This window comes from Otolemur garnettii, unplaced genomic scaffold, assembly GCF_000181295.1.
Source record: "Otolemur garnettii isolate 467f Iridium unplaced genomic scaffold, OtoGar3 scaffold00055, whole genome shotgun sequence".
NCBI lineage: Eukaryota > Metazoa > Chordata > Mammalia > Primates > Galagidae > Otolemur > Otolemur garnettii.
This window is the reverse complement of record NW_003852450.1, coordinates 2312541-2332473: the sequence shown is the minus strand read 5'-3', so window position 1 is coordinate 2332473 and position 19933 is coordinate 2312541. Positions and strand designations below refer to the sequence as shown.

The following is a 19933-nucleotide window of genomic DNA, read 5'->3' as shown; positions in this document are numbered from 1 at the left end:
TCTCAAAAAAAAAAAAATGTGATCTCTGGTCTTATCTAACCTCTGAGCTCCAGACTTGCCTCTCTTACCTCTCCATTTAAATATCTAAGATATATTCCAAACTTACAATAGCCAGAAATAACCTTTACATTTCTCTTCCAAAACCTGTGTGCATATTCTTCAAGGGCACCAAAACTCATCCCCATAATAAATTTTAGGGTTGTGTTTGTGTTTGTGTGTGTGTGTATTGGGGGATGACATCAAGCACATGTATTACACGTTATTATGTATAATTGTCATGAGTTAAGGCAAAAAAGGTTTGGAAGCCCACACCATGATACTGCCTTGCTTTGTTATGGAACTCCACATAGGGCTCTAGGAGATGTGGTCTGTAGCTTTGTGCCTCATGCACTGAGCCTGGGGGACCAGGCCTACCCCAACATTTGCAGGACCTGGGACAGGAGTACGAAGGAAGGCCCTGATATCTACAAATACATCTAAATATTTTAAAATTATAAATCAAGCTAATAAACTGTTAAATAAAATATGCTTTATTTCCCTATCTTGACAAACGCACATGCTCCTTGGATGTCTACTCTAATATGTAGTACATGGCTACACACAGAGAAATGGCTCGGAGTTTCCTGCCCCCATCCTCTCTCTATCTCTCTTCTCTCTTCATTCCTGGATCCTGCCCCACACAAGGGTCCCGGTAGACAGTAGACACCCAGCTTGCAAGTCTAGTCTCTGGCCACCCCATCTCTTTCCCAAATAGCCACCTATGGAAACCTTTTATAGGTCAGGGATCAGCCTCAAGAAGAAGACCCAAAATAGAAAGGGGGCCCAGAGTTACCTGGACAGGGAATTATAGTTCCAGAAGAGGGGGTGTGGGCTGAGGGTGTGTACATCCCTCTAGGCCTACAACTCCTGACCTGGTGGGTAAGAAAAAGATGGAGCCCATAGCAGGTACCCTGGTGGCCCAGCTCTAATGGTGACACTGCCCAGCACAGACTGAGGTGGTGCAATTCAGGAACTTTCACTCCTTAGGTCTTCCAGGTCTCACCAACCCCTCCTCAGGCCTCAGTGTGGTTAACCATATGAGTAACCATATGGTCACTCATATATTCTACTGACTATCCCAGTGTCTGACATTTCAATAAAACTCCGTTCCTTTTTGCTTTAAGGACTTTAAAATCTTTGACTGAACAAATATTTGAGTTTGTTTCATACTCGAGACATCACATAAAAAGCAAATATGAATGAGAAACCATTCTGACTCTCACTGAAGGAACCAAATTAAGATGGACAGATCTAGAGCCACCCTATGAGGTAGAATGTGATCTGCTATTGGGGCTCAGAGACAGCGCTCAGGAAAGTCTACAAGAAGGAGATGAAGTTTAGAATGTACTTTGAAGAACCTATAAGAGGTGAAGGTGGGAGAAACGATGTTGATGGCAGAGGCATAGGGTGGTGATCGAGGGCATGGTGGCAGGAGTGTGTGGCCTGTGTTCACAGAGAAGTCCTGTTTGGCTAGAGGTTAGGAAAATTCCAGGGAGTGTGGTAGGCTTGGAGTGTAAAGGGGAGTGTAGAGAGGGGTGGGAAGGGCAGTCCTGTGATTAGAATTAAGCTTGAGGAAGATTAATTTGGAGCTGCATGCAGGCTGAGTTAGAGGAAGGGGGAAAGCTAGTTAAGAGATAATTCTGTGTTCTTTTCCTTTTCATCTCCTCTGTTACCTCGCTAGTAGAGACTGAGACTATTTCTTATCTCAGTAAATGTGGATTTAGCAACTACATGAATTGACCATTGCTTTGATCAAGGTTTGGGTGAAAATAAATAGGAAGAGATGCTAAAAAATCATTCTGGTATTTTGTGGCTGGTTTCAGAGATACTTCAGACAGATGGAAAAGCTGTTTGGATGGTGACCAATGAGGAGTTTAAGGTAGGGTGGTAGGTTGGTTTTATTTCAGACTTTGGTGGTATATTGAAGTGGGTGCCCAGGAGACATTTGTTAATCAAGATAAGGAATTCAGGAAACGGTTTAGGGCTACTGAATGGAGTCTACATTTAGAGCTGAAAGTTGGAAATTTAGGCTTGGCGCCTGTGGCTCAAGTGGCTAAGGCGCCAGCCACATACACCTAAGGTGGCGGATTCAAATCCAGCCCGGGCCGCCAAATAACAATGACGGCTCTAACCAAAAAATAGCTGGGCATTGTGGCCGGTGCCTGTGGTCCCAGCTACTTGGGAGGCAGAGGCAGGAGAATTGCTTGAGCCCAGGAGTTGGAGGTCGCTGTGAGCTGTGATGCCATGGCACTACTCTACCCAGGGGGATAGCTTGAGGCTCTGTCTCAAAAACAAAACAGAACAAACAAACAAAAAAACGAAAGAAAGTTGGAAATTCAGAATTAAAAAAGATCTAAAGAAAGAATATAGCAGTAAGAAGAAAGAACTATGGCAGCCCCTGCTTCAAGATCCCATATTAATAGGCTAATGTGTCTGGGAGTGATGACACTTCCCACCATTAAGAGTCAACATCCTTCTTTAACAGGAGAGTGGACAGAGGGGCATTAGCAGGGATAGGTAGGCTCCAGTGCCTTTGGGGGCCTCATTCTAGTCTTGCCTTAGGTGTTGGTATGCAACTGAGTCCATCCGGAAACCTCACAGCTGGAGATACCCTTCCTATGGCCAATAGAACTTCATTAGCAGTCTTAAGTGTTTCCCCATAGTACTTACCTGGCAGGAAGTAAAGTGACCAAAGCCAGAGGCCCTGGCTCCTTCCAGAGCAAGGTCCCATCCACCCGTGCCTGGAGACGGGGACAGTGACCCACTGCTCACCCAGGAATGCTTCACAGTCTGGAGCTTGAATGAGCTTGCCAGCCTCCACGAGGGATGAAGCTTGAAAATGAGGAAATGACAACCTGTCTTGTTTGCCAACGACTCTTAAAGCTAAAACAGAATACAGGCAAACCACAGCGGAAGTCACAAGTTGCAAAAACATGTTGTGTTGAGTGAGAATGTCACCGGGTCAAAGGGTCTTTAGGAAGTTCCTCAAGACCAATCGCACCTTCCAGGCCTGATGTTGCTTTGGCTTGCCACTTTTTTTCTCAGAGGGGCCCCCCATGCTGTATGTATATGAATCGACTCCTTCCTAAGCCAGAGTCGCTTGCTTCCTCCCTGTCCTCAGGAGGAAAACATTTTGCCACTGGTCTTTCCCATCTGACAAAGGCCCTACAGTCAGACGCTCAGCCCTGAAATCAGAAGCTTCTGGTGGTAGTCCTTCCCAGTCACCAGAGCACTCACCTTTACAAAATGTTCTAAATACCTACTCTGTGGAGAGACTGTATGTTGAGCAATTTACTACTTTTTTCTCTGTGCCTTGATTTCTTCATCTTGAAAATAAATGAAGGTGGGAGTAGGTGGTCATTAGCATTCCCCTACAGAGTATTGCTCCGCATCCCTCATCTCCCCAGATGTTCCTATGGGGTGCTGCCCTCTGGCAGGGGCCCAGGCCTCTGTCTTATGACTGCAGAGGCAGTGCCAGGGGTAGACTATGACAGGTCACACAGATCTCTGCCTTAAGTCGCAGCATCCAGACGGTGCCATCCCTTGGGACTCTGAGGGTCCAAGGGTGAAGCTCACTGACAGGTGAAGAGAGAGATGTTGAGGCTACACAGTGTCACAGAAAGAGCTTGGATCCAAATCAGGAGACCTGAATTCTTGTCCTGGCTTGGCACTGTCTTGCTTTGGGCAAGATTCTCTGGGCCTCTGTTTTTTATCAGTGAAATAGGGATGGCCCCTGCCCTGCTGACCTTGCATGGCTTCTGTGAGGTCCAGCCCAAACCACAGACGTGGAAGTGCTTTAAGATCCTTTATCATGGAGGTACCCAGGGCTGTGACTTAGTGGAGGATGTTTCCTTCCTGGTCCTTGGTTCCCAGGGCTCCAGCCCCAGATGCTGCAGCCTCTGGTGTCCAGGGAGGTGGCAGGCTGCTCTCACATCGTTTCTGGGAGGCTGTGGCTGATGGAGTCTCCAGGCTTCTCAGTGGTGCATTCACCACTCCCCACTCGCCCCCGCACACCAGATTTATCACATGCTCTCGAAAACACAAAACAACAACATCCGGAGTGGAAGTCAGATGTGTGGCTCTGAGCAGGTGCAGAGGAAGTGTGTGGGGGCAGGCAGCAGGCAGCCCACCCTGTCCCACCCCCATCTGGGTCTCCTGTGGCCCAGATCAGCTATGGGTGTGATATCTTCTAGCTACAAGTGAACCGGATAATCAAAGCGCAGGCTCAGGCCTCTGTGGTTAGAGTGACTGACCGCCAGAGGTGTCAGCTGGGATTAGCTTCACTCTTCCCTCCATATAGGGCTCTTCCCACTGCCCTACAGCTGTTGCACAGCTGGGCTCTGACGTTCACTAGGCTTGAGGGCTGGACCTCAAGGGTTCAAAGGGTCTTTAGGAAGTTCCTCAAGACAAATAGCACCTTCCAGGCCTGATATTTCTTTGGCTTGCCACTTTATTCTCAGAGGGGCTGTGGAGAAAGAGAGAGAGACTATGAAGGAGTGAATGTGACACATGTGTGAGTGTATGTGTGAGCGTGTGGTGTGTGATGTGGGGTAGCGTGCATATGAGTGTGTGTCTTTAGAGATCAGGGTTCGGTGTGCTGAGGCTGGAACCTGCCAGGTACCATGGAAGGTGTGCAGGATGACAGTGGGTAGGTTTCCTGCGCAGCCCAAACATTTGGTTGGGTTGTTAAGAGCCAGAGTTAGAGGTCTGAGGACTGCAGGGAGGAGGTGAATGTCTGAAATTTGAGGGGATCAAAACTTCCAGACCTGAGCCTGTCCAGTGTCTAGCTTCCAATGTCACCCCCGTGTCACAGGGGTTGGGGCTCAAGGGAAGACTGACCCCTGGCAAAATTGTGAAATTTACCATCCTTATTTTCTTTGCTCTTTGTTTTTGAGACCGAGAGTCACTATGTTGCCCTCAGTAGAGTGCCGTGGCATCACAGCTCACAGCAACATCAAACTCTTGGGCTTAATTGATTCTCTTGCCTCAGCCTCTCAAGTAGCTGGGACTATAGGAGTCTGCCACAATGCCTGGCTATTTCTTTGTTGCAGTTGTCGTTGTTGCTTTTGCTGGCCCGGGCCAGGTTCAAACCTGCCAGCCTCAGTGTATGTGGCTGGTGCCCTACCCACTGAGCTACAGGGACTGCTTCTCTTTGCTCTTTTATTCCCCCCATCTAAACCTGATTTCTCCTTTCAGACCCACAGGGCAACCTTAGTCCCTGGTTGTCCTACTTCCAGGATGATGTCTGATAGTCAGTAGCACACCAAGGGGTAGGAGACTCAATGGCCTAATAACTTCTGGGGGCCAGAACCCAATGAAAAAATTTACAGCCCAATGACATGCAGATGGAGGGAATAAATACAGCAGAACCTCCACAGTTGACCACCTCCCTACACTGACTGCCTCCTTAAGTTGACTTAATTTTCATAGACCAGGGGTGCACCACATGTGCGTATCAGTACAGTAGGCCTAGTTTCTTAGGTTGGCCACCTCTGTATGTTAAGCAGTTTGTTACATCCCTTGGTTGTCAACTTACAAAGGTCTTACTATAATTCCAGATACATCAGGAAGTGTTCTAGTCCTTTAGACCAGTGGTTCTCAACCTTCCTGATGCCTCCTAATGCTGTGACCCTTTAATATAGTTCCTCCTGTTGTGGTGACCCCCAACCATAAAATTATTTTTGTTGCTACTTCATAACTGTAATTTTGCTACTGTTATGAATCATAATGTAAATATCTGATATGCAGGATGTATTTTCATTGTTACAAAAGGGTTGCCACCCACAGATTGAGAACTGCTGCTTAGGTGTATTCATTCACTCTCTACAATGATCTCTTAACTTGGGCTCTATTCTCCTTTCCATGTTACAGCTGGGCTAAGAAGAGTGTGTCTCATAGGGTGGGGTGAGGGTAAGCATCATGCGGGACTTAGTGCACAGTCTGGAATACAGTCAGAGATTAGCCGTCGTCACTGGGATGGTGGTTGTCGCTGCAGGTTCTATTTGGTTATTGCATTTCTCTATGTTGACCTCCACATGGTCAAGTCTGAAGGACCATCTCCTAGGCCTTTCCAAACTGAGGCCCCGCATCCTCAGATTGTTCTCTCTATGACAGAGTGGTGCTCCCTACAGTGACAGACATGAGGAGTCCCTTCCCTAGTGATTCTGAAGGAACTCCCCACCTGCCCACCAGGTAGAGGCACCTGGTTCAGGCATCTTGCTGTTCCTTCCTCCCGAGGGAGGCTTGCACTGCCCGCTCGCCTGCCCCAGAGTGAGCCACTCCAGGGGAGCAGGGCTTTAGAAGCGTTAACCTTTACAATAAGTCCATGTCATAATTTTCTTCTCTAAGAAATGACAGCATTTTAGTGACTAAGATTTCTTTCCTGAATATGGCCATATTCCTGTTGATGTTCTAAGGTTAAAACTCAAAATATGTGGGAATTTTGGATGGATTTTAATGTAACATATTAGCATAACCCTGGATTTTAGGATATTCATATCTCTATATCTAGGACAAAGATTTTTTGTCTCTAGAGAGAAAGGATTGGCCACTCATTTTTTAGAAAAATTAGCCCTGGAAGAGAAGCTCTGGAACTCCTTGGCTCTTATGGCCGGGTAACCCTCGTGTCTGCTGGAGCTCCCAGGCCAGCTGAGAGCCACACTCCCTCTCTCCAAGTGCCCACTGTTCACTTAGATGTGTAATCTTTCTGAGATGATGTCTTATATTTTTATTGCACACACTCCCCAGTAGAGTTAATTGTTTCAGGGAAGTGCAGGTAGTGTGGAAAATCCAACTTGCTTCTTTGACTTGGGGACCAGCTTCATAGACCAAAGCATGGTCAGTTCTTCCGTTGTTGAATATTATTAAGGGAGATATTTTTTCATGGGTCTTTAAAAAAGTCTTGAACAAATTAGAGATTCTTTCTTAAGCTTTATAAAAGAAAATCAATTTTTATAAACATATTCCTAACCACTTTGGGGCCTTATTTGTCTATACTCACATCATTACATGATGGGCTTTTAACAAGAAAAAAAATTAGGATAATTTAAGAACTTGGGGAAGATTTCTATTTTTTTTTTTTTGCAGTTTTTGGCCAGGGCTGGGTTTGAGCCTGCCACCTCCGGCATATGGGGCCGGCTCCCTACTCCTTTGAGCCACAGGTGCCACCCAAGATTTCCTTTTCATTAAATCTTTAAGTAGTTCCCCGAATGCTTGCTGGCCATTGGTCATTGTTATGTATCATCATCAATCCTGCAGTTGCTTGTTGATCGCCTGTGTTGGCTGAATAGTGTCTCCCTAAAGTCCATGTCTACCTGGAACCTGTGGACCAGCTTTCTTCTTTAGAAGGGTTTCTTACTGCATAAGGAGCCTGTGGGCCTTGGGCAGTATATTATTTACTTGCTTTATATCAGTTAGGAGTAATATAAAATGGCCTATGCCCTTACTGACAATTTTTGGCTTTTGACTCTAGGGGCTGATAGACTACAGGAGCTTGGGGTTGGCTGCTGGCTATTGGCATTCATTCAGATGTGGCCCTTTAATCCTCTATCACAGACATGGCTCTTTGGTAGCTCAGAGAGCAGCTTCCTGGGGAGTAAAACAGTGGTAGGTTCTGACATGCCTTATAATTTTGCTTCTCCTGGAATGATTTGCTGCCATTCCAAGGGAAGCTAGATAGGTACCCCCAACACAGAGTGAAATAAACATTCCTGATGACTGTTGCTCCTGACTGGGGCCATGTCGGGGCCTGGGAATTTGGGCTGGGTACTGCAGTTGCTGGGGCTTAAGAGGAGACCAAAGGGCAACTGAGGTCTGAGTCCTGGGTAAGGGCAGGCTTGGGGAGCACACAGCAACTGAGGCATGGTCCTCAAGTCCCATGTAGACAGAGAGGTTCACATCAGGCAGGCAGCAGGCTGGGGAGACCCTCTGGAGAGGGCTCTCCACACATAGCCCTCAGTCTAGAGATGAGATGGGGGGCAAGCCAGTGGACAATTTGGACATTCATTATAGGATAATGACATAGTTTAGTGCCAGAACTTAGGAACAATCTTAATAGATAAGCGACCCTTTGCCTAATTCCTGTCCACCAAAACTTTGGATTCAGCTAGTCTAAAAACTAAGATATTTAACTAGTTAACTAGCTTCCAGTGAGTAATCTTATAGAAAGAGTTTATTCATTTGGTTACCTCAGTTTTAATTAGCAGCCTCTTGATCTTGGAAGGTGCCACAGAAAAGTATGAGATCAAGGTTAAGTATTCCATGGATAGTTTCCCAAGATTATTAGTGGTTTTGAAATGCTCAAGAGGAGCACTTTCTTCAGAAAGAAACTGTAACTACTATTTATAGAATTCTACTATAAGTAATCTTAGTTACGTTCTGGAACATAGAACTTTGGGGTCTTGAGCACTGGAGTGGACATGAAACTCTTCTCTTATTGAAGGTAACCCTGGCCCCATCTGTAGGCATTTGCCTAGGTTGGCCCAGCCTTGGAGGTGAGGGAAGCTGTTGGTTTACAGACATGTCCTAGGGTTCCTAAACATGGGACTGATCAGACTGCTCTAAAAGGGCTGTCCAGGAGACAAAGATATGGAAGACAAATGCAGTCTGAGCCTCCTTGATGTCAATCATGGTCTTTAATTATTCATTAAGTCACATTTCTGATTTGTTAGCAAGTGTCAGCTTGTGGGTGCTGGTTGAAAGACAGAACTCAGAGGGAAAAAAGACTTTGAACTTCAGCTCTTTGAAGAGCAGCCCCTACTTGGCACCATCCCACACCTTCTTTCCTTCCCATCTGCAGGGAACTCAAGTATGAGAGGTTATGAAGGTTTGGCTATTCTTTAATCTTAGGTAATAACAGGAAGGGGCGGGTTATCTTCCTTGAAGTGGAGGCCTAGGAAAGATCAGTCTCTGTTTTCATTTCCTCTTCTCCCTCCTCCTTCTTCTTTCAAGATTCTGCCACCAAGGGAGCATGGGTTCTCGTAGAAAGACTCTGGTCAAGAGGATAGGAGATGCTATAACTAGCTTATCTTACTGGGTGCCCTTGAGAAAAATGTTTTGCCTCCTAGGACCTCAATTTTCTTGCCTGTGAAATGGTAAGAATGTGTGTTTATAACTACTTGTATACGTGCCCATCATGCCCGACCCCTAATGTCCTAGGACTCTAGGTTGCTCCTTGTTGAGAGTAATAAGGGCAGAAGTGAGCAAACATATTGAGGATTTCAGGCCTCAGTGAGCGCAAATACATATACCCAGAGAGGAGCCATGTCTTCTTTCAGTGACATTTACAGAAATGCTGAGAGCTGGGTGTATCCATCTCAGCAGCTAGCAGGGCACCTGGGTTCTAATAAGTATTCAAACAGCTCTTTTGAATGAAAGAAAGAAGAAGAGTGGAAGGAAGGGAGGGAGAGATGGAGTGGAGGGGAACATCCCATTGACATCCCATAATAAGGGTGCAGACAGGCTCTAAATGTCTCTCCTTTCTGACACCAGCTCCTCTGTGGGAAACCTCTTCCTTCCAAAAGGCCTCCCTTGAGGACTTTAATTCTCTGCGCCTTTGGTTCTTGCACTAGAAATAAACTGTAAGTGGAAACTCCTGATGTCGCCTCCCCCAAACAGGAATAATTAGGCCAGGCTTTGATGCCACTAAGAAGGGACTAGCACACCTATGAGGCCAAGTAGGAAAAGTTTAGGGGAGGGTATAAGTGCAGGCAGTGGAGGCCCCTGGGGTAAGGGCCCCAAGGATCATCCTGATTCTGAAAGTGATTGTCACAGGTGGAGGGAGAGTCAGCGGCTCAGCTTAGGCTTCCTTGGGCCCGTCCTGGGCCTCAGCAGCCACATTGCTGGCCTGCAGCAGGAAGGCTGTGTAGGCCATCTCAGCTTCTTCCTTGGATGACTAGGAGGCAATAGAAGAGGAGTCAGTGTTGGGGGCATTGGCTTGGTGAGCGGAGTCAGCGGGAGGGAGGGATGCACTCAATATTATGAATTCAAGACCTTGGCCCAAGCAACACAAGCCTGTGTGGCCCGCTCTTCTCAGCCCAGCCCCCATGCTCACCATGAGAAATGGAAAGTTGCAGCCTCTAAAAATATCCCCTTCTGTCTCACTACCTCCTTCCAACAGGTGGAGTGGAACCATCTCCGTTGCCTGGGCCTGTCCCCGGAAGCTGTGCCCACACAGTCCATGGGCAAGGTGGCCTGGCCTAGGCCAGTGTCAGCTGGGGTGATCTATGTTGCTTTTTTTCTACCAGCCCAGAGAGGTACTTTTCAGCACTGCAAGGACTGAAAGGCTCTCCAGGACTGGTTCATTCTCCTAATTGTGCTAAATGCCTGGATCTGTGCTGTTCCAAGGGAAAGTAGATATGATACAAAACATCAATGCCTCAGGATTAGAGACACGAGGTGTTTTCCTTCTCTAACCCCTGATCCTTTTCGAGGCCTGATAGGGTAATGCACAGCTCAAAGGCAAGAGTTGCCTTTGTAAGAGTTGCAAGAGTTGCCTTTCAATGTGGCACTTGGTTGAGGTGGGTAGGGGCTTCTCATGACTATCAAATTCCCTACTGTGAGCAAACGTCTTCTAGGCTCAGGCAAAAGGCTGGTCCTGAGCAAATTCTGAAGAGAGGATGGGTGGCTTGGGGTCCACGGGTCTCCCAGCTCAGAAAGGACATCCACTTCGTCACCAGCACATTTGATCCTCCCATTCTGACTTTTGTGCACCTCCCTTCCTCATTTCCCAATCTCTCTCCCTCCTGCACGTTCATATCCTATAAATGTAACTCCTTTCTCTCAGCCCTACCCACATCAACACTCCACAATCATGAAGATCTATCTCTCCTTCAAAAAATCCTCCCGTATCTTTCCTATCCTAAGATCAACCCCCACGTGGAGGCAGTTCTTCCTGATGTCTGACTGCAGTCCTTCATGCTGCATTTTCTTTCCACATAGTGTGGCCTCCTTTTCTTACCCTTTTTGCCTTCTTAGGTTCTTTGGTCTCTGTGGTGCTCTCCGTGGTGGTGTTGAACTCTGTGTAAAGAGAAGGGGTGGGTTAGCCCTCAGTAGCCTCCTATTCCCACCCTGGATATAGGGCAAGGTTCAGTTGCTGCTTTCCCAGGGGGTAAGCATTCCCTTGAGTGAGGGACATACCATCTTTTCCTTCAAGAGATGTCTCCTGAGTGACTGGGGAGGCTCCCATGTTGTCATTGGCTCCAAATTCCCTGGAATTCTCAAAGTCTGACATGCCTATGTCTGTCCTGTAGCTTGCAACTGAAACCCGGTCTGTTGGGGAGAAAGAGGAGTTGATGTAGGGATAGAACCTCAGGCTTAGGAGGTCAGGTGGTGCTGCCCCTCTCTGGGTGGCTCCCTGCAGCTCCTCAGGATGGCTACGGGGTGTGGGCCCCTGGGAGCTCACTTCTGTCTGTGACCCAGGCAGAGGAAAATGGTCTGTCTCCTTCATGGGTAATCAAGACACGATAATCCCTGACCTTAGTTTATTGCTGTGTGACCTTTCCATGCACAGCTCTGTGAGGTGGTTATTATCATTCCTGTCTTGAGCCATGAGGAAAGTGAGGCACGTAACAGGGATACCTCAAAGCCATATAGCCAATGACTGATCAAACTAGGCTGAAGAGCAGGTCTTCTGAATCCTGATCTGGTCCTAGGAGTTCTGCCTCTGAACTTACAGCCTGAGCAATCAGAAATGGCTTTCCAGAGACAGTATTTGGATGACAGCACTTAATTTGAGTTCTGGGTATGTGTAGGTCTATCATTCCCTGCCCTTTGTTTGGGTCTATGAGAAAAGAGACAATCGTAGCCTCTAAGGGCACCTGAGCCAGGGCCGAGGTGGGAGTTGGAGGTGGGAGGCCGGGAGCATCCCAGGGACTTACCCACGTTCTTCCTGTGCCGGGCTCTGGCTACCCCCACGGCTACAGCTCCCAGCGCCAGCACCAGGCCCAAGGGCACCAGGGTGTAGAGCACCACTTTGGAAGTCCCGCTTTGCCCCTTAGAACTAGAAGGAGTAAGTTAGTTAATCACTGGACAGGACACCTGTGGGTCCCAGAATGTGCTGGCAGGTTGGCTTGGCCAGATTTTCCTCCCAGGTTTATCCACTTTGTTCTCCTGATACAGTTCCCTAGCTCTGTCCTTCTAATGAGCCTGCCCAGAAGTAGCAAAGGCAAAGACTGGGTCTTCTCTGCATTGCAGGCCTGGGAGATTGAACCGAATTGTAAACGCCACCCCAGCCATGGAGAAGGGCAGAGGGTACCACGGGAATCTCCCCTGCACAAGCAGAGGCACTTAGGGCTGCCCCGCACTGTCCATGAGGCAGACAGACCCTCCTCCTTGGGCCTGCTGGCCCAGCCTTGGGTCCCGAGCCTCTGGGGTGTTCTCTGAAGAGGAAACCTTGAATTTGTGTTCACCTGCTGGCATCTGCTGGTGCTCCACTCCCACCGGCCGCGACTCCTGCTTCCTTCACCGCCTTTTCCTCTGCAAACAGCCTGGGATCCTGGACAGCTTTGTTCTCAACCTCCCTGGCCCTGGGCTCTCCCAGCTCACCAGGAGCAGCATTTGTGTTTGCCCGGCTGACATCGGAGGACCCTAGAGCAGAACAGAGTGGGGGCTGAGTTAGGGTTCTTTCCCTACATTCTTACTCCTTGAGGTAAAGGAGTCTAAGGAGTGAGATTTCATTAGAAATCACAGGGTCAGGATTACATTTCAAGGTTGTCGGGGTGGAATGCAGGATGACAGAAACAAAGCAGTGCAGGCCTTCTCTAGCGTGTCACAGGTGATCTCTGCCTCATTACTACCAAATTCATTTCCATCTTCCAGGCTCCATGAAAGCACATCCAGCTGTGCAGATAGGCTGACCCATCAGTGCTGCTAGGGAGATTTTTACAGCTTGGAAACCCCACCCCAGGCATCCGGACTTCAGTGCTGGGTGTGACAGTGCTGTCCCCTGGTGGTAGCCTGAGCTATGCAACTCCCCTCCCTCCAGTGAGCCAGACCAGAGAGATCTCCGGCTCAATAGGATTTCCAGAGGGAGTAAAAATACCCTCATTAGGGACAAAGCATTTCACATGACATTTTAAAAAAGGCTCAAAGTGCAAACTTATTAGATGAGGTTGTCTTAATTTTCTTGATCAGACCCTGTAAATGAAGGGGGCTGGCTCTCTTCTGACAACAGGCTTTGGCAGAGGGAGGGAGGATGAGTATGTTGCATGTAATAGTGACTCTCAAAGTTCTATAAATAGAAGGATATTGCTATTAATAGATAGAGAGGGGACTTCAATATGGTTGACATTGAACTTGGGCCTTGTCTTAATGCTGAGGTTAAATAGCAAACTATTTTTACTTAGTTTGTATGTTTATTTGGGATGCTCTTTTTGGAATGCTCAATGAGACTTTGTAGGGCCTAAATTTCCCTCCCTTCTTCCTACTTTCAGCCTCTTATAGCTGAACCTAGGGCCAGCCCTGGCTGGCTGAGAAGCTCTTGGGCAGGGCCCTTTGAGGAGTCTTGCCTCTAAGGTCCAGAGGGACAAGAGACTTACCCTGTACTTTCTCCTCGACTGCCACATACACAGCGGCAGTCTCTCCATAGCTGTGGCCCTGCTTCACCCCACACCAGTACCAGCCCTCATCCTTCTTGGTGACTGAGTTCAGGTTCAGGGAAACGATCTGGCTGTTCTGGTCACAGTTCACAAAGGCGTCACTGGGTCCTTCGTCTTGGCTGGGCAGGACCTGGCAGCCCTTGTTGCTCCACTTGCACCAGTATTTCTCATGGGAGTAGAATTTGCATGGGAAGTGGCAGGGCAGCTTGAGGGGCTTTCCCAGCACAGCAGTGACAGTCTCTGGCACCTTGAGGTTCGGTTTTCCTAAAGCAGGGAGGGAGGGAGAAATAGGCACAGAAATGGGTACCTGGAGAAGCTGCAGGTAAGTGATTGTAGCGGGGACCTTTGTCCACATGTCCTGTTTGGATAGTATCGTAAACAAGTACATTATGCCGAATATCTAAGAAATGTAGTTATGCCCTTAAGTAATAATTATTGCTGATACTCTCCACGATCAATCCAGAGCCTAACATAGAAACTATAGCCTTGCGCATTGACTTTGGTTTGCTTTCATTCCTCTTCCTTCTCTTCTAGACTTGATGCAAAGAGCTCCCTTCAGTGCCCAACTTCATCTGATGCCTACAGACTGCGAAAGAGGCCAATGTGTTAGATAGTAGGAGGTGCTAATTCAAAGACTGTGGGCTGCTGGTTACTGGTATGACAAAGTGACCTCTGGATAGGTAGGCTCCTTTCTGAGGTCTGTCCCATTAGCGTGGATGTAGGTGAAGGAGGAGGAAGGTGGGCTGGGGTGCCCTGCTGAGTGGAGAGGTCTTGGGGCTTCCTTCTTTCCCTTTTGCCCAAGGCCAACACTTACCTTCAATAACCTTGAGCTCCACTGTGGTCCTCCAGCGAGTGTCACCATTGGTCAGACACCAGTAGAAGCCGGCATCCTGAGGGGTGAGCTGGTTGAGTATGACGGTGTAAGTGCCATTGCCCGGCTCATCCAGCAGCGCCAGCCTGCCCTCATACTGCTCCTGCACCAGCCCCTGGCTCTCCACCAGCAGGGGGCAGCGGCCGCTGCCCTCCCCCTTCCAGCGGCACCAGTACTTGGACGTGCTGTCCTCTGTTGGGTTGTAGGGGCAGAGCACGGACACTGAGCTTCCGGCTACACCCTTCACCACAGAAGGGCTGTGGGGCATCCTGGTCTCTGGAACACAGACAGAGATGGGATGGCAGGACAGTGACACGGGAACGGCCTTGTATAGTCTGAGCAGCCGTTTCCCCCTGCCTCAGCCGGGGTGCGAGTGAGGTTTAGATGAATCACATCAACCTCCTCGGGACTTTCCTAATGTCACAGCGCCTGTCGCTGGAGCTGCCAGGACCTTCAGGGATTTCAGGGACATTCACTATTGGTATGTCTGGATACCTCATTCCTTTCCTTCTATTCATTCTGAGCAGAAAATGGAAATTTAAGAGGAGACTATCAGCTCTTCTCTGTTAGCCTTTTATAAAATCACCCTCCACCTCAGTTTCTATTTTTTAGCTCATCCCACAAAAATAGCCAGATGGATCGTTTCTAAATTAAGGAAATATATTTAGAAGGATGTGATTTAAAATACAAACTCTGTAAGTCTTAAGGACCCTGAGGGCAACCTCAAAGGAAGGACAGCTGTTCTCCAAGCAGCTAAAGCTGAGGTCCAGAGAGAACCCTGGGCTGCCAGAGATGCACTTGAATGTGGAGAGGACCCAGAGTTGGCTGTAGAAATGATGTTCAGGGAACACGAGCCCCTTACAGGAAAGTCATAGGGCAGATACTTTGCACTGCAAGTCCTGGTTTGCTGCTTCTCCTGAGGGCAGCTCTACGCAGAGCTCTGCAGAGAAGGAGCAGAACCTATCTAACACATTCCACTGTATTGACCTGACGGCTCAGCAGGGTGGAGCTGAGTGAGCCAGATTGTGTGGAATAACAATTAACCTAAGACAGGTGGGAGTGAAAAATTCTAAGGCTGCATACTTTTTTCCCTGGGAAAGCTTTAGACCCACATTGGTTTCTCTAATCAATCCTTTTCCATCTGCTTTTTTTTTTTTTTGAGACAATCTTATTCTGTCACCCTGGGTAGAATGCCATGGTGTCATAGTTCACAGCAACCTCAAACTCTTGGGCTCAAGTGATCCTCTAGCCTCAACCTCTCAAGTAGCTGGGACTAAAGGCCTGCACCACCATGCCCGGCTAGTTTTTCTATTTTTAATAGAGATAGGGTCTCACTCTTACTCAGGCTGGTCTGGATCTCCCGAGCTCAAGCCATCTACCCACCTCAGCTTCCTGGAGTGCTAGGAAAACAGGCAAAAGCCACTGTGGCTGGCCTCTTTCCCTATCTGAATTAAGGGATGAGGCACCTGTCTTGCTCAGGGCCTTGGGAGAGGATAAAGGGCCCCCACAGGGCTTGTCAGGGCACTGAAACCCCCACAATCTACAAGTCTTGCCTCAAGCAGGACCTTTACTCTCCTCATTCTTACCAAGCAGGGAAAGCCATCAAAGGCTGTTACCTAGAGGCAGAGGCTGCTTTTTCTCATGCTCCCCTCCCCACTCTCCTCTCCTGTGGCCAGGGTGGCATCCAGCTCAGGGCTGGACAGTAAGTGGGTATTGTTGACTGACAGATGAATGTTAACCACAGACCCCAGGAGCTCACCCCTCTCCCCTGTTTGGCTGCCCCTCCCTCTCTCTCACCCTCATTAACGAAGAGTTGCCAAGCCTGGGCGGGGTTGCCTTCTTGCATCAGTCCGTCGGAGTGGGCTCCGCACAGGTAGTGGCCCGCATCTTCCTTCCTCAGGCCTGTGATCAGCACACTGAACTCACCGTTCTTACCCTTCTGGGTGAGTAGGATCCTGCCCTCAAAGGCTGAATCTCTCTCGCCCAGGGTGTTGATGACCATAGCACACTTTTCCTCCTTCGTCACCCGGCACAAAAATTTGGCCACATCTTTCACCTCAGGGCCCGGGGCACAGTCAAAGGACACAGAGCCTCTCAGGTCTCCATAAACCAGCTCAGGTTCTGGCTTTAGCACTTGGAGATCGACATTCTTCTTATCCCCACTGGGATCATTCCCAGTCTGGCAGATGTACATCCCAGCATCTCTGAGTCTGACTTCTTTGAGGATGACGCTGAACGTGGATTGGCTGGTACCCTGAATAATAAGGCTGATTCTGCCAAGGTAATTGGGGTGCGTGTACTTATTGGAGTCAATGAGTAGTAGACAGGATGAGCCTGTCTTCTTGCACAAGGACTTTATCTTCTGAGCATTCTCCCGCTTGAAAGGGCAGTTGATGGTCACTGTTCTGCCCATGTCTACTGTGTAGACTTGAGTGTTACTTAGGGGGTTAGGACCTGTAGGATGAGGAACGGGGGGAAAGCTGTGATTGCATTCTCTTGCATCATAGAGCAATCTGCTGTTCTCAGGGAGGGCCTGGGTGGACCGACACCTGGGATGCCCTCTTCCCCAGGAGGGCCCTGTCAGAATATGTCTACCAAGGCCCAGCCTGACTGCTGTCTCCTCCACAGAAATGTCCCCCCGTTGGTGCTAAACTCTCCCTTCTATGTGTTCTCTCGATACTGATGTCTGCATCCCTTATTACATGGCACTCCTAATCTAGCATATAATTAATTATGTTTTCCATGGACTGGACTGTTTTCCTTGAGGGCAGAGACATGTTTTTCTTCTGTGAGAACTCCCTCACTGTGACAAGCACAATGCTTACATGTCGTAGGTACCCAAATTAACACGTGTTGAAATGAATGGAGAGGAGGTAGGTACAGGGTGGGCGATCTCAATGCATTGCAATAGAGGGTTCTACAAATTACAAGTGTATACATGGAATGGGCTGCCTTGTGAAGCAATGGATTCCTGCTATCTAGTGTTTAATCAGGTTACTTACCCATGTGTGCAATGTTCTTCTAGATGTTCAGATAGGGCTAAGCTCTCTTGAACTCTTAAGATTTTGTGGCTTTATGAGTCTCTGTCACCACCTGAATGACCTCTTCATTTAGTCCACAGGCAATAGCATACATATTCCAAAGGAGTAAAACATAACTTTGGGAGTCCCTGCAAATTTCCTCCCTCAAGACTCCTTTCTCTTTTAAAGTGCCCTTGACTATCTAAAATGCCCTCATTGCTAAACCCTTGTCAGAAAGAGCTTTCTCTTCTTGCTCTTTCTTCAGTTAGAACAGGCTTCTTCCTGACCCATCCTTTTAAAATCCTGGTCTTTGGTTAAGAACTGATAATCTAATTTATGCTGATAGTGCTGATGGACTGAAAAAAAAAGTGCATTTTGAAAGATGCCTTCTGGTGCTCCAAACCTTGATCTAATTCTGGGAATTTCAGTATCCTTAAAAATCTCTTCCTGCCTTTTCTGTCTCCTTAGGTTCCTAGACCTCCCTTCCTATGTGCCACAAACACACGAGAAGTTGTCCTCCTGATCCCCTCCTAAGTGAGGGCTTCAGTAAAGGCTCACCCACTCCCTCCAAGTAGGCCTCTTCTCTCTCAGTCCCATGTACAATTCTAAAACATCTTTGCCTGGAGAGGGAGGAGCCACCTTCTGACCCCTTCCTGACATCCTCCCCTGTCAGGAAGTTCTTCCTCAAGCCCTCCCAGGTACCCAAGATTATTCCTTCTACCTTTCCCCCAGAAGTCCAAGGAGCCTGGATCCTTACCATGGCTGACCTCCAGGCTGACGTCAAAGGACAGGCCTCGGCTACTGATGCCCAGGCCACACTTGTAGCGCCCAGAGTCATTCTGGGTTAGGTTAGCAACATTCACCACAAACGTGCCATTCTCCGGGAAGTTAGTGAGGCTGGCTCTGTCTGCGTAGTCGTTGGAGACGTAGCCCTCAGAGGAGATGAGGGTAGTGCAGCGGCCGCTGGCTCCCTGCCGGCACCAGTACTTCCGAGTGTGCCGGTTGACAGAGGTGGGTGGGTAGTAGCACGTGATGGCCACTGAGTTACCTTCCACACTGCTCACCTCCTGGGGGCCAAATATGGGACTCTTCATGGAAACCACTGTGGGGACAAAAGGCAGAGGCTTTCTGAGGCCCTTGAGAGAGCCCACCAAAAGGACCTAGATGGCCCACCCCGAGGAGAAGGGAGTTTTGCCCTAGCACATGGTCTTTTTTCCTATAGACTACAACTGGAAAATTGCTATGATTGGGTAAAATAATTGCTTTATTCTCTATTAAATTCTAATTGTCATTCATTAATGATAAACATTTTAAGGACAACGGAATGACAAACTTATGATATCCCTTGTTTCTTAAAAAAAAATGCTACTTTTACAGGGTATTACATTTGCATTTATGATTTGTTTTTCCTTATATTTCTGAAAACCCTTTGTAGATGATTTTTTCCCGGATAAAAATATTAAGAGCAAGGAAGGATAAGTGATGGAATTTCCCCCAAATTTCATAGCAAGTCATAGAGATGCTTGGTGGGAGGTCAAGGTCTTTTTATTTTATTTTTGTACATCATCATAGCTCACAGCAACCTCAAACTCCTGGTCAAGTGATCCTCCTGCCTCAGCCTCTCAAGTAGCTTGGACTACAAATGTATACCAAGATGGCTAGCTGATGGGCTATTTTTTCATTGTTTCTTTCTTTCCCTTTTCTTTCTTTCTTGAGACAGGATCTCACGGTATTGCCTAGGCTATGTTTTTATTCCCAGGGGGCCTTGAGATTAGGAATCACCATTCCTGTCCCTGACTACCAATGCTCACCACTCTTCCCTTCAGACATGGCCTTTCTGAATTGTCTCTGTGTAACTCCTCCTCCAGGGAGCCCACATTTTGGGAGGGACATCCTTGGGGACAAGTCTGGTCCCGGTGTTGCTAGGGAACTGGACTCTGGAGGGGGCTGACACGAGTGGGTAGAGCCCTGGCAGACACACCTGGAAAGGCAGCCAGCAGGCAGGCAAGCAAGAAGAATGTCATTGTTGGTGGCTTCAGAGGGGGCTATGCCACCCAGGCTGACGTCTTCGGAGATGCTGAAAGACAATAACCACAAGGAATTGACGCTCCTCTGTCTTCTGAGACTAGCTGACGTTAGCGTCTCTGAGACACTGATTTGGCTTTGTGTTAACAGCAGCTGACGCAGATCCTGAGGAGGGAATGAGCAGCTCCATGTTTCCCATCACAGCTCCAAGTCTGGACGTCCTACCTCGCTTACTGCTCCTCAGTGGCCGGATAGGCAGCTTTTGCCTTCTCAGCTGAGCTACACTTGTTCTGCGTCCCTGCCCAGGAAGCATGGTTGGCCCAGGCACACTGTGAGACCTCTGAGCAGCTCTCTGGAAGATGGCTTACTGCAAATAGGCAGCC

At 48.2% G+C, this 19933-nt stretch overlaps 2 protein-coding genes across 3 annotated transcripts in view; both read right to left on the bottom strand.

The window, feature by feature from the left end:
- The window catches only part of FCMR (Fc fragment of IgM receptor), a 16811-nt gene extending 12476 nt beyond the window's left edge, over positions 1-4335 (bottom strand). Inside the window, exons 1-2 of the mRNA XM_023514553.1 lie at positions 4293-4335; positions 2812-2922 (exon numbers count right to left, since the gene is read on the bottom strand). Coding sequence (XP_023370321.1) covers positions 2812-2922; positions 4293-4335 — 154 coding nt within the window. The remainder of the gene's footprint in view (positions 1-2811; positions 2923-4292) is intronic.
- A 4318-nt stretch (positions 4336-8653) lies between these two features.
- The window catches only part of PIGR (polymeric immunoglobulin receptor), an 18860-nt gene continuing 7580 nt past the window's right edge, over positions 8654-19933 (bottom strand). For both annotated transcript variants that reach the window (XM_023514598.1, XM_003792206.3), the window contains 10 exons: positions 19507-19602; positions 18283-18627; positions 16303-16959; positions 14449-14781; positions 13575-13898; positions 12447-12624; positions 11916-12037; positions 11176-11307; positions 10997-11055; positions 8654-9931 (listed from right to left, as the gene is read on the bottom strand). In XM_023514598.1, coding sequence (XP_023370366.1) covers positions 9836-9931; positions 10997-11055; positions 11176-11307; positions 11916-12037; positions 12447-12624; positions 13575-13898; positions 14449-14781; positions 16303-16959; positions 18283-18627; positions 19507-19549 — 2289 coding nt within the window. In that variant the 5' untranslated portion in view covers positions 19550-19602 and the 3' untranslated portion in view covers positions 8654-9835. The remainder of the gene's footprint in view (positions 9932-10996; positions 11056-11175; positions 11308-11915; positions 12038-12446; positions 12625-13574; positions 13899-14448; positions 14782-16302; positions 16960-18282; positions 18628-19506; positions 19603-19933) is intronic.